At 38.8% G+C, this 13,755-nt stretch overlaps 1 protein-coding gene across 5 annotated transcripts in view; it reads right to left on the reverse strand.

The window, feature by feature from the left end:
* Positions 1-13,755, reverse strand: part of FAP (fibroblast activation protein alpha) — a 71,289-nt gene that overhangs the window by 20,007 nt on the left and 37,527 nt on the right. For all 5 annotated transcript variants that reach the window (XR_007478571.1, XM_033412549.2, XM_033412550.2 and 2 more), the window contains exons 13-17: positions 11,962-12,066; positions 11,793-11,863; positions 9,378-9,431; positions 7,615-7,739; positions 3,700-3,747 (exon numbers count right to left, since the gene is read on the reverse strand). Coding sequence is in view for 4 of the 5 variants with exons in the window: in XM_033412549.2 (XP_033268440.1) it covers positions 3,700-3,747; positions 7,615-7,739; positions 9,378-9,431; positions 11,793-11,863; positions 11,962-12,066 (403 nt within the window). In the remaining variant the exon portion in view is untranslated. The remainder of the gene's footprint in view (positions 1-3,699; positions 3,748-7,614; positions 7,740-9,377; positions 9,432-11,792; positions 11,864-11,961; positions 12,067-13,755) is intronic.

Below are 13,755 nucleotides of genomic sequence, written 5' to 3' on the forward strand. Positions count from 1 at the left end.
TGCTGTACACCTGAAACTAACACAACATTGTAAATTAACTATAATTCAATTTAAAAAGTTAAAACTAAAAAAGAAAATAAAATGTATACTCAATTATAACCACAATGCAGCCAGCTCTTCCTTCTTGTGTGGGTTCTCAGTGTGGAACTGTCAAGGATAAAGGGAATCTATGTGGAGTAAGCACAAAGAATGGCTGCAATATTTATTTATGTAGACCATGTTTATCATTCTGTAGACAGATACTGAAAGTCAGAGACAACACGCAGATGTTGCCTGGTTGGGTTGACCTTGATTCCTTTTCTATTCTGTTCCTAGCTACTGAAATTTTCTGATTCATGACTTACTGAAATGACGAGTTGAATGGAAAATCTTATTAAAGCTTCTACAGTCCAGGGTTGCATTTTTATGGATAGTAAATGTGCAATTTTCCCAACCCTTGGAGGCAATATGGAACTTCGTAGGTCTGTGAGGAGAGGGAGGGGTGGCAATGGGACTTCTCTATGTGGCTGTGCATTAGCAATGCATAATGTGGCGAGGATTGCTACAGCCCAGACTGTACCTTTTACCTTCTTTCACTCATCATTGTATACTCAGCACTCAGCATGCTCGGTACCAAGTGCATGATATGTAGTATGTGCTCTCCAAATGTTTGAAGACTCTTCATTACAATGAAATCAAGTGGTAAGAATGATGAATCATATGTGAGATTTTCGTTTAAATCATATTAACTATGACATATTGTTCATTGATTAAATTATGTGAAGAATCTGCAGAAAATCTGATAAATAAAGTTATTCAATCAGTTAGGTAATTTTAATGAAGATCTGCTCTGCCCGAAGCAACTAAGCCTCAACTGGGCCCTCCATGTCAACTGTCAACTCTTCTGGGTTTTTATAGCATCTGGTTCAAGTACTATCTGTTATTTTCCAATGACTTTACCCCACTTCGCAGAGAAAATGAAGCCACTGCACTATTTTCTACAAACTTTCATATAATTACATCGGTAATTTCCTCATTCTCTTTCATCACAATGCTGGAGATTAATGTCCTCACCTGTCTCTGGACTCCACTTTGCCCACCTTCTCAGTGACCTCCCTCCTTTATGCCTTCAACCCCTTTTGGTCTCCAAATTTCTTCCATCAGCATTCAACCATGCTCAAATGTTTATCAGCTTTCAAAAACTAACTTAAACCTCTATCAGTCTCTTCCAGTCATTATCCCACCTCTTTGCTCATCAGTCAGACCTACTGAAAATAGTCTCTTTTTATTTATTTACCTCCTATGCAGACCTAAATTTGCTTCAGTCTGGTCTCTACCTCCACTGCTCCAATGAAACTGCTCTGACCAAGCTAATGCTCATCCTTATTTCGCTAAGCTCATTGATTTAGAGCAGGTCTTGCTTCACTCTCTGAAGCACTTGACACAGATAAGCACTCTCTTTTTCTTGAGACCCTCTCTTCCCCTGCCTTTCATGACTCCATATACTCTCAAGGTTGTCCTCCTTCTTGTTCCCCCTTGGTCTCCTTTACAGGTTCATTTTTCTCTTTGCACTTCTTGTGTTGGTTTTCTGCACAGTTTTACTCTAGGCTCACTTTCCACTACCCCTGCCCACCCTCATTTTCCCCACTCTGCTGCATCATCCATTTCCATGGACTTAGTAACCATGTATTCCATAAATGAATGACTTCATGATCATTCTCTTCAGTTCAAACAATCCTCCAACATCCAGTTCCAAAACTATGTCACTCCAGGACAGCTCTTCTTAGTTATATGCCATCAGTACCTCAAACTCAACATTGAAAACAAAATTCATCCTTTCTCCAAAATGTTCTCTGCACTGTGAATCCCATCTTTCAGCAAAGAGTATCCATACCAATCCACTTGAGCAAGCTAGACATCCAAACAGCATCAATCCCTCCTTTATATTTATGAGTCTTAAAGTCGATGTAGCTATCATTAGGAAACATTTCCTAAGCCCCCTACCCCAGATGAGGTGCCCTGCTTATATGTTTTTATGCTATCTCTATTTCCCCTATCTTAATACCTTACCCCACTGTGTTGTAACTGCCCATTCACACGTTTGCATTCCCCACTGATCTATAATCTCCTTGAGGACAGGGACCATATCTAACCCAGTATCTGTTCATTTTAAGGATCTAGTATCTAGTACAGTGTCTGTTTTAATGTAATAGTGCTTAATAAATATCTATTGAATGAAAATTTGGGGCACCAAATGCAATGGAAAATGGCTGAGAAAACAAGAAATAAATAGAAGAAATATCATCTGCTCTAAAAAGCAACTCCAAAACTTATTTGGGGATTTATTAAAAATACAGATTCCCTAGCCCAATATAAGACCTACTGAACTGGAATTTCTGGGGACAGCCTGAGAATCTGTATTTATAATAAACCTCTCTGGAGAATTTCATCATGAGGCAAGTTTGCAGAACTGTGCTGTAAAAGACTTTGCGTTATGTTTTGAGAGTTAGAAAACATATAAATACATATGACATATATGAGACTGACATGAACACTGTCCCTGTTTTGTAAGTATTGGGTGAAGTAACAAGGCTTTGCAAGCAGTACAGAAATTTGTATCTGGCAAGAATATGAGAAGGATAGTAAGAAAGTAGAAACTCATTAAAAAAAGGAAGCTGACCTTTATTTTGCGGTCATGTTAAAATGAGAATTATACATTTATGGTGACTTCCATTAAAACAAAAACTTACAAATTCCAAACTATTCTTGCTTTAAAATTTCTCTCACTGCAGGTTGCAATGAGAAATACAATCTATTATTCTTAAAAGTATTTCATTATTAGACACAAGGTCAGAAAAAAAATGCAAAACTTCAAACTGAAACTAAATCCACAGTGTCATTATTACAAAGCCTGTCCTGTCCTGAGCTCCTGAATCTACTCTGTTTTTCCTCATTTTCTTATCTTCACCTATACTTAGGCCATTGGGCTGGCAGTCAAACCAATTCCAAAGCAGAGTACTGAAGTCCCTCACTGTCCCTAGACTCCATCAACTTCAACCCTATAATGTTTAATAGTAAATCAAAAGATAACAGAGAACCGCAGGAAGAGTCTCAGGGCAGTTATACACTTCGGTATCTCCGTTGAGAGCAAAAACGGTCATCTTTGAGCTGTGAACTATTTTGAACCAATATCTCAAATCAGGATGGAGGAGTTCTGTCTTGATAGAAATTGAAAATGGAAAGAGCCTCCAAATTTCAGGGCTCTCATACGTGGCAACAGTGTGATGTAGCTGTTAAAACAAAAAAGCTAGCGTGATAGTCACCCTCTGCTTCGAACTGGAGTTATATCTGGAACTCTTCTCCAGTTTGGGATGTTACCAAAAAAACAGGTCTTCTTATTTGGGAGGGAGATTGTACTAAAAATCTTAAGTTTCCTTCCAATTCTAAGCTTCTGTGTTTTTGATAAGGGTGATTGGGGAAGACAGGATTAATCCCTCTTATATATTTGCATTATGCCAGGTTCTTACTGCAAATAATTATTAAATTTCATATGATCAGGTTTGACTCAAAGAATAGGCTGATCTATATAATCATAAGCTATACAATAAGAGAATCCATCACTGTTCCCCTTGTTGATGTGGGGAAACTGTCTTGCTTCCTCTAGTGTCGTAAGAGTCCAGGATTTCTTAAGACAAGATAACAGCATGAGAGAGAGAGTACCTTGATCAGTGTGGCCGTCATGAAGGGTGGAAATTGGGAGGCCTGGGCCTGTGCATAGGATGAAAACAAAAACATGGGTTAGTTTTAAAATAACATTTAGTTTTCAACAAGAACTTCTGGTAGTATTTGTGATTACTGTCAAGCTCAATTACCTCTTTTAATTCTGCAACTATTTTTTTTCTCCCCATAGAGAAGTAAACATCACCTTTTAAGTTACATTGAAAGAACACATGAGACCAGAGCCCAATCAAAGGACAGACGTAAGAGAAGAGTTGCCTGTGCACTTTTCCAAGAGTGATCCTAAATAGTTAAGATCTAATTACACAAATGGGTCCCAGAAGCTGCAGTGATAAACGGCCTTCTGGGAAGATATGCTGTATGGGCCAGTTTTAGCTGTGTTTTTATTATCAAATAACCTTCTCCAGTACCTAGAATGTATTTTCAATCTGGCTTCTTGGTTTGATGTTCAGTGTATTTTGGTAGGTAGAACCCAGCATCTTTTTTTCTTTCATTTAATTACTATATGAAGAAATAAATTTATATAGAAAATATTTCCTGTTCAAATATGCTGTGATGGGTCACATTCCCCACGAAACAGACCCAGAAGGAATTTTGTGCACCAAGAGTTCATCTGGGGTGTGGTGTTGACCTCAGCCAACCCCACTGGGAGCTCTGGAGATGTATGACCTGCAGAGTTGTCTTGAATGGGGCCAACAGAGCTGGCTTTTATACCCCAGAATGAAGTGGTAATTAGCTGTGGCCTGGGATGAGAGCAATCTCTGGGGTGGGAGTGGGGGTCCCAGCTGGGAGGTGTCTGCCACCAGCCCTCTCAGCAGCTAGAGAAATGAGTGATTCAGACCTGAAGATGGGACGTCTGGGTGGCAAACCACTGTCCACCATATATTCCAACATGAAATTCAGGTTCTCTGTGCAGAAATTGGCCCTTTTAACAAAATCTACAAATATTAAACACTATCACTTACTGGAGCTATAGAATAAATAATACTTGGAGATACATTTTTAAAGGGTAAATTTGCTCAGGCAGCCAAGGAGTTAAAAGCAACAAACACGGAGGTTGGGAGATGTTCATTTGCACTCCTGATGCTTCCTCCTCTGTGGCAGGAGTGCCATTAGAGCATCCTTGGTCCCAAGCAAGGAGAGGGGGAATGACCTATGTGGTAAGTTCTGAGAAAACCGGAGTATGAGAAGCTCCTTCTTCTACATTGTTCCTGGCATCTTTCAGCCTGCAGAGAACAGGACTGTTTTGATCTGTCCCAGTGCTGTAAGTGTGACAGTGGCCAGCCCCATGGGCGAAGCCGGTGGCTGTCTAGTTGTACACATATTTGTGTGAGTAATTGTAATTCTGGGGTGCAGTATTAGGAAGCTTCACACCTTAGCCACATTTTCCAATTAACCTTTACAGGTAATAAAGCTAATATTGGTTTCCTTCCTGACTCTTCAGTCTAACCTGAGAGCAAGGAGAAGCAATATTGTTTATAAGGTTCCCTCAAAACCCAGCAGTTCTTTACTGTGTGGAGTCTCATAATTTTACAGAATTTAATTTCAGAGATTTTCATTTTGGTTAGCTTTCCTTCAACGTTATTAAAAGGGACAAATACACATTATATTTTTTGTTAGAATGTAAGGCAGTGAGACATGAATCTGAATTTCTAGACTTTAGTCAATCAACATTGACCTTATGGAATTTTCATGGGTGTGCAGTTCCAATAGAGACAACTCTTTTGCCTAAACTATGAGACAAACTAATGACTGACCGCCCTTGACACAAGTGGTCTGAGGGTGTGGTCCTAGTGGCATAAGCATCCTTTGCATTGCTTTTGTTCCATCAGCATCATCAGTATGACTTTACCTATTTCAAAATCCTATTATCTGGGATTTACTCACCATCCCTTTTGGAGAGTTTGAAGTTACATAATGAAGCTTTACTCTTAGTCCTAAAGGGAAAGATTTCAAGGTTTTTCCTATGATGGTGCAGTGACTCATTTTACTGGAGCTTCAAAAACACCAGACGATGTGATGCTTCCCACACAGTATATTTTTTGCTAAATGGGAAATTACCATACTGCCGAGGAAGAGTGAGTGTGGAAAAGTCAGGCGATTCAAGTTCTAGAAAGGAGTCTTTCACCAACTTTTGATGAGAGCTTAGTCCTTGATTCCTTACTCTTCAGGGGGCACTTAGGCTCAAGTAGATCTCAGGAAAACAAAGTGATATAAAAAGTGGTATAGCGCTTTCAAAAAGCATTAAAGCACTGTACAAATGCAGAATGCATATAAATATAAATGCATGTTTCTATGTGTAGGGTCACTGATGTCGTTATCAGTAAATATATCAGCATAAAAATGAGGTTTGGGGTACACTCTGCAAAAGGCAGCAATGTTTTGATCTTCCCTAGAACCTATGTTCATTCCGCAAACCTTCAATGTCTATTATGCACTCATCATCCTTTTTGGCCTTATGAATATAAAGATGAAAGGAAAGCAGATTCTGCCTTCAGAAGAGAAAATAGACCAGATGACTCAGGACAGTTAGTTCAATGATACTATGTGCCTGGCATGTAAGCTTTCAATATATGCTGCATAAACACATAGCTTGGGATGAAAAATGTTGCACATAACTTGAGAGGGACATTTAATGTATACCTTGAAATGCCATAACCACAATCAGCACATATGGTCATGAAAAACAATCTTCTGACTTTTCAGAGATGCCACTGACCAAACCTTTTGTGAAAATGTTGTATTAAACTAACATCTTGTGCCATCTTGAAGGGAGCGTTTGGATTAAAATGCTTACTCATTTCCACGGCTGGGGCTGAGGTTCTGGGCCCAGGTGATTGGACTGAGGAAGTGGCATGTCAGGGTGGTCTTCCATCTGGGAAGTAAAGAAGACCTCAGGGTCCTCTACAACTGAGGAGGGATCTCAATCAGTCAAAGATTCTATTTATTCTCTGAGCTGCCCACCTGAATATGGGGAGTTAATACCAGAAACAGGAGAGTGGCATATGTTTGGTAATAACACCCTTTGTTTTCTGTCCCCCCTCAACTCCCATGGAAACTCAGGGATTAATGGGGGTAGGGAGGTGGTGTCAGGACAGAGAATGGAGGGGTAGATATTTTACAGGTCAGTTTTCCTAATCCCCATGATGACTATCAAGGTCCTAATGTATCTCATTGATCTACTGATGGCCTAACCCAACTTTACTACGTGTCCAAGATATAGATGAAAGGTTACACATAAAATGAAATTATCTGGATAGAAAGTATTTGCTAAATGGACATATAGCCTAAACATCCAGGAAATGTCTAGTATATTTTATTACTTGTTTATTTTATACTTGAATGAATTACTTATCATGTTTCCCAAATTTAGAAAGAACGTACTAGGTGACAAAAGCTCATTTTCCATCTGCATTGAAGCTATAGTTCAAAGAATTGCTGGCCTCCAAGGCAAAGAGCTCAGGTTTCTTTCCCTGGCTATAGGAGATTGACATTTCTGCAGGTAAATGGGGCTGAAGTCCAGCAACCATTTTATCAGAGGACACTTCTTTTTATGATATTGTTTTGGCAATACAACATCATGGTGCTGTGGCACTTGGTGGTAAGAGGTTGGGATTTACAGCCAAAGGACTCTTGCTCCCATCTGGCTCTCACGCTTACCAGCAGTGTGGACCTTTAACAGAAGGTCTGTTTCCTCAACTGCAAAAAATGGAGATAATAATCCCTTCCTATCCTCCTTATATTTTTCCCCATAAGCATTAGATAAGATAACCTAGATCAGTTCCTCACATATAACAGGTGCTCAGTAACCTGTAGCTAAGGATTGATCAGATAGTGATGAAGAGGACAAAGAAAGTGGCAGAGGAGGGTAGAGGATGCATTAGGTCCGTTACCTACCGTAGCAGACGAGTGCATAGTACTTGGCATAGTCGCTGAAACTTGCTGTGTAATATTGGCACCTTTTTCTCCTTAGATGGCAAGTAATGCACTTCTTGCTTGGAGGATGGCTTCCAATGCTAATTCTAGAGGAAAATGAAAATAAAACTAAGCTGAAATTTTGAGATTGTATTTATCAAAATGTACTACTCCATGTAAAATGACTAATTTACATATTGACATCAAACTCACTCTATTTTTCTGTTGCCAATATCGTTTAAAGTAAAGGGGGAATCACAGGATCTTGATTTGTCTGATTTTCAGTCCATCTTTGCCTGAATAGGCACAGACTTTGAGAGAGAAGCCCTCTGTGGTTTTCCTGCGGTGTGAGAAATATCTAACACCTCGAATGGGAGCCAAGTAGTCACTTCTCCTAACCATCACTTTCTTACACTTTACAAAGTGGTTGAGAATGCATAGTTCTTCCACGTCCCATCTTTCTTCCTGTGTTCCCACGGCAAAAGATACAATGAAGATCTGACAGTATCACCAAAAACAGGGGTCCCTGTCCTTATCATATATCTAGAAGGGGAAATTAGTAATAAGCCAATTGCAAATAAGAAACACGGTTCTAAGTAGCTCCTGTGGCTTTCATTTTATTTGGCAGGAAATTTGGGCTCATGGAAGCTCTTCCTGGAAATGTTCCCTCCACACATTCCTACACAAGCCAACCTGTACCTACCAAGTTTGGGCCCACTCTCTGGGTGACTGGCTTTAACAAACAGCCTCCCAGACTTTACCCCAAACGCTCAGAGTCTCATTTGGGGATGACCAGGTGGAATTATGCCAGGATGGAAGCACAGTTGGAGTCCTGCTGTGGCTAGTAAGGTTACCTGTGGCCACTGCAGTGTTCCTTCTGCTGCTGCCCCTGACCTTGCCTTGGGCATGTTAGAAGGTGGCCAGAGCCATTGCTATCATCAGAGAGGGAGTCTTCTCAACAGATGAGAAGCCATGATCAAGGAGGGAACAGAGGAATGCAGCAGAGGGAAAAATTTCTTATTTTCTCAGCTACAGTTAGTAGTATTCATGTTCATATTTTGGTGTGACCTTGGAAAACATTAGGTAGGCAGTTAACGTAAGGAGTTAAGGTCAGCATGCCCAAGTATAAATTTTGGCTCCAACAATACCACCAGCCTCATAGAGTTGTTGTGGGGATTAAATGAAATTACATATGTAAAGCAGATAAAAATGTGCCTATAGCAGACCACCAGCCCATGGTAGCTATTGTTTTTGTTTCCACATCCAGAAGGGGCTTTAAAGGGCACCATTCCAGCCACCATGGGGGCCAGTGGACTAACTTAAACACTAATTTAGGAACAGAGGTGAATTCTTTCCAATCATAATAGGTTTATGACAAAGCAAGTCACATTAAAAGAAAGCACACATTATGGGAATAAATACAATGCCTGGTACACAGTAGGAAAATGAATTTCCTCAATTACCTCTAAATTTAGTTGAAATGTTTAGTACCGTGTTTATATCAGCATTAAAATTTCTTGATTTTTCTTTTTGAAAACAAACATTTTGAGTCAGCTAATACGTTGGCGGGTGTATATTTTTATACTGATGTGGTGTGCAACAGTCTTAATATTTTATTTTAATTCACAAATTAATGTTATTACATTTCAGCCTTTTAAAAATATTCTATACATTCTGAGGACTCTGACAGATTTTTATTTAAATTTCAATATATAAAAATACTAGAATAAATTGATATAAATTACCTATAGATATTTCGTCTTCCAGGGTAGCCTTCAAATTCATTGCTAGAATAAAACCTGAAAATATATTCAGAAGTTAGTAAATAAGCATTGATGACTAAATGGTGATAGAATTGTTAATACTAGTACTAATACAGTAAACAATATAGTCCAATGTTCATTTATGAAACAATTAATTGGCACTTATGTACACAAATCCCTGCTGTTCATACCTCTGAATTTTGTGTTCTTACCCTGACTTTATAAATTATAATTCATATATAAATGTATTTATAGCTACATAAAATATTCTTATAAATATGTTTATAAATTATAGGAGAAAAATTATGTTGAGTACTCTTTTTTCTTATATGTATATTATACTCTGAGGCATTAGTTATGAGTCACACAAAATAAACTATGAGTCACACAAAATAATATCACCCCTTTCATTTCCATAATTAACAGCCTACTGATTTTTTATGCTATACTATTTAATTTTGTCTATGATTCCAAACATCTTTAGAACTTAGTTTACAGAAGCACTGACAGTAGATAACTTTTCTATAAATCAGGAAACTCGTCCACCCAGGGATACCACACAAAGGGCCATGTGAATTTACCCAGGAGCAGAACAAGTCACAAGAGAACACACTTGTTACTTAAGTATCTGGGTCCCAGTTTTAACCTGTTTTACTATAGCCACGAAGTGGGAAATCCAATTTAGTGGCATAATTTTTCCTCCTCTGTGAGTTCATCTGAATATCACAAAGTAACTGACTTTTAATTTTTTATTTTTATTTTTAGGATGAGCTCTATTATTAGAGTGTTAAAAGTTTGGAATAACCTAGGTTTGGTTACTAATTTTTAATTCTCAGAACTTTTTATTCACCCAGGTACTTGTATATCCTCACTGAAATAAAAACCTTGTTATCCCCAGTAAAAGGAAAAAGCAACAGAATACACCCTACTTCTAGTATTAATTTTACCTTTTAAACCAGCATCCTTCTAAATGCCTTTACTGACTTCACGGGACTCCAAACATCACTTATACTTGCCTTTGCCACATCACCTCAAACTACCTGTGAATAAACTATTCAGTAGCTTTTCCAAACAGCCTCCTGCAGTTTTCTTGCCATGTCAAAGTTTTCACAGTTGTCTTTATCTCTAACACTTAGAACAGTCTACTTTCTCTTTCTCCTTTTCCTTTTCCCTCACAGCCATTGACCCACCAGTGCTGTTCAGCCTCTCTCTTCGCTGTCTGTCTACTCTTCCTTTCATTCATTTGACAGTAGTGTGCCAGGCACTATATGCCAAGTTCCAAAGATGCAAAAAAAAGGAGGTATAGTTTTCCCTTGGAGTCCAGGTTTCATGGCCACTTTTCTAGTTCAGTCCTCTGTCACCTCAGGCCTAGATTATGACCATACCTGGGTCTTCCTGCTTTCAGTTTTCCCCTACCTCCTAAACATATTATTTCTGAACTGTCCCATTTGTTTTTATCTTGTCACTCCTCTTACACGCGCGGTTTAATGGTTGCCCCATGTAATGTCCAAACTCCTTTGCCGACAGTTCAAAGAATTCCATGGATTAGCAATAGGTTTCTAAAGAGTTTTTATCCAGTGAGGTTGGACTAATGATCCTTCTCTTTTGCTCTTAGAACTCCAGCTAATGGCAGGCAGGTTACAAGAGAGTGCCCTGGATTTGGACTTTATTAAAAATAAGGGGAAGGAACTGCACATTCTTGATTAGAGATGTTTGCTCATAAATGCTTATTTTAAGAAGATTTATTTAGACAGTACGCAGGATGGACTGAAAAGGAAAGACCTGGAAGGAAGAAGCCCCATGTTGAGGTTAATAATAAGAACCTTAGATTTAATGTGTTTTAGGTTTAAATCCTAGTTCTGCCACTATGTAGCCTTGGCCAAGTTAATTAAATTTCCAAGTATCAGTTTTCTCATCTGTAAAACTGGGATCATCATTTCTACTTTACAGTACGTTGTACACAACAATCGCTCAATAAATAATAGCTGTTATAGATAATAATCTTAAACTTATATAACAGTGAATCACTACAGTAACATTTCTATATCAAGGGGCTGTCATCAGGGACTTCTGAATCTTGCTTATTGCTTCAAGTGCTAGGGGGGAAATCTATCTTTAGAACCAGTTACTATTTTAAAATTTTTATACTTTTAATGTAATTATATACCAAGTGCCAGAAGAGAAATAACCACCTACTAAATCTTCTTTCCAAAAGGAAATCATGTTGACTAGTTATTAAAGAATATGCAATCTTAAAGAAACCACAGCTGTCTGAACTAAACTATAGAATAAGTAACAAAAATGCTCTTAACTGAAAGAAGTGGTGCTGTATCCTTTGTATGTCCATCAGTGCCAATTAAAACCTGAATGGTGCATCAAGCTTCATGCAATACTTACAGTGAATCCTGTGTTACTCTGAATATATTTATGGCCTCCCACTTGCCACTTGTAATTTGAATAGCATTTTCCTATAAAAAGACAAACATTATGTTGTGTGAAGCTGAGCGTTATTTGAGCAACCTCAAGTGAATGATCTTTGAGGAGATAAATCTTGGAAGGAACATACCACAGTGTCTTTGATATAGTGAATATGTTTGTAGCCATTCTTGTCGCTAAATATTTTGTAGTATGAAATGGCATCATAGCTGAAAACTGGTGTTGAAACAAAGAACTGAAAGAAATGAACAGAGGTTATGTTCAGAAGACAAACCAAACTATAGATTCTTTTAAAACCATGTGTAGTTATAATTATCGGGACCAGAATGCCTTTCTTCCCCTCCTTCCGTCACTCACACCTGAAATTCCATTCTTTCAGATGGACAGCTTTTCTGGTGCTTCTAACAAGCACTTACATATTCCAACTACTACTTAATTGCTACTACATACCCGTGGGTTTATATGTTTAGTTTGATTGAATTTCTATGTTCTGAGATTATGTGATTTGAAATTGAGTTAAACGAATCACAAATGAATGTTGATGTTTAACCAAGTCAATCCTCAAAATGTGGCTTTTGGCCAAAGTGACTCTTCTGAAGCTCTTTTCACTCTTGATTTGTCTGATGCCAAGCACCTAATGCTAATGCTACAATAAAGACATTTTAAAGATTAAAATATCATGACCTGCTAGCCACAGTTTTTAATGGCAAGAAGAGACTTCTGGACTTGAGAGAAAAATGTAACGCACGGCAAGCCAACAGGAGGATTACTCCTTGAACTCAGGGAGCAGAGCAGACCTCATTGCTCATCTCTGACCTCTTCCCAGGGCCCATGCTCTCCACCTGCTGGGAATTTTGGATGACCTAAGGAGTCCCTGCCACAGGTCTAGTGTGACCTGAACAGAGCAAGCCACACCTCAGCATCCTGAAAGGTACAGATAACCAAAGTCCTGCAAATGTCCTCACACCAAATTTTAGCTAGTAATTTCTCCCTTAAAAAAAGAGACTCATTTTACATCTGCTGGTTTCCTTTTTTTCCCGGTCATTGGGTTGGGGAAGGATGGTAATGTGATGAAAGTGTCCCATGAGGAAAGAGCTATTCCACATCACTCAGAGCAGAGCAGAGTAGATATTCCTACAAGTTATCCCAAACCAGCTCTCTTAGCTGGAGTGCTTCCACATGACAGCAAACCAAGACTTTCAGATTCTTTAAAACTGCCCAAGCAACAAAAACCAAAAAAGACTACTGGTATCTTTCAGCTACAAATACCTATTTTGCTGATACCATCTTGCTGGGACCCACTTCTGAGCAAAAAGAAAGCAAAGGAAGTAGCTGTAGGCCTCTTTAATGATGGTCCTACCTGTGATTTGATACTTGATGCTTTTTGATAAAAGTCATGATTAGAATTTCATGATATTAAAATGCAACTTATTTGACGTGGTGTTGGTGGGGTCTAAATAGTGCTCCCCTAAATTCTTTTCAACCCAACCTCAGAAGATAACTGTTGTGGACTGAATGTTTGTGTGCCCCCAAAATTCATGTGTTGAAACCCAACCCCCCAAAAGGATGGTATTTGGTATTAGGAGGTGGGGCCCTTGGGAGGTAATTAGGATTAGATGAAGTCATAAGGTAGAGCCCTCACGAATGGGATTAGTACACTTACAAGAGTCACCAGAGAGAGGGCTCTCTCCGCTCTGCTCTCCGCCATTGAGGATACAACAAGAAGTTGATGGTTTGCAACCCAGAAGAGAGCTCTCACCAGAACCTGACCATGCTGGCATACTCATCTCAGACTTCCAGGCTCCAGAAATGTGAGAAATAATTTTCTGTTGTTTATAAGCCACTCAGTCTATGGTATGTTGTTATAGCTGCTCAAATGGCCTAAGACAATGCCCCTATCTGAAAATAGGGTCTTCACAGATGT

This window comes from Orcinus orca, chromosome 7 (genome assembly GCF_937001465.1).
Source record: "Orcinus orca chromosome 7, mOrcOrc1.1, whole genome shotgun sequence".
Classification (NCBI taxonomy): domain Eukaryota; kingdom Metazoa; phylum Chordata; class Mammalia; order Artiodactyla; family Delphinidae; genus Orcinus; species Orcinus orca.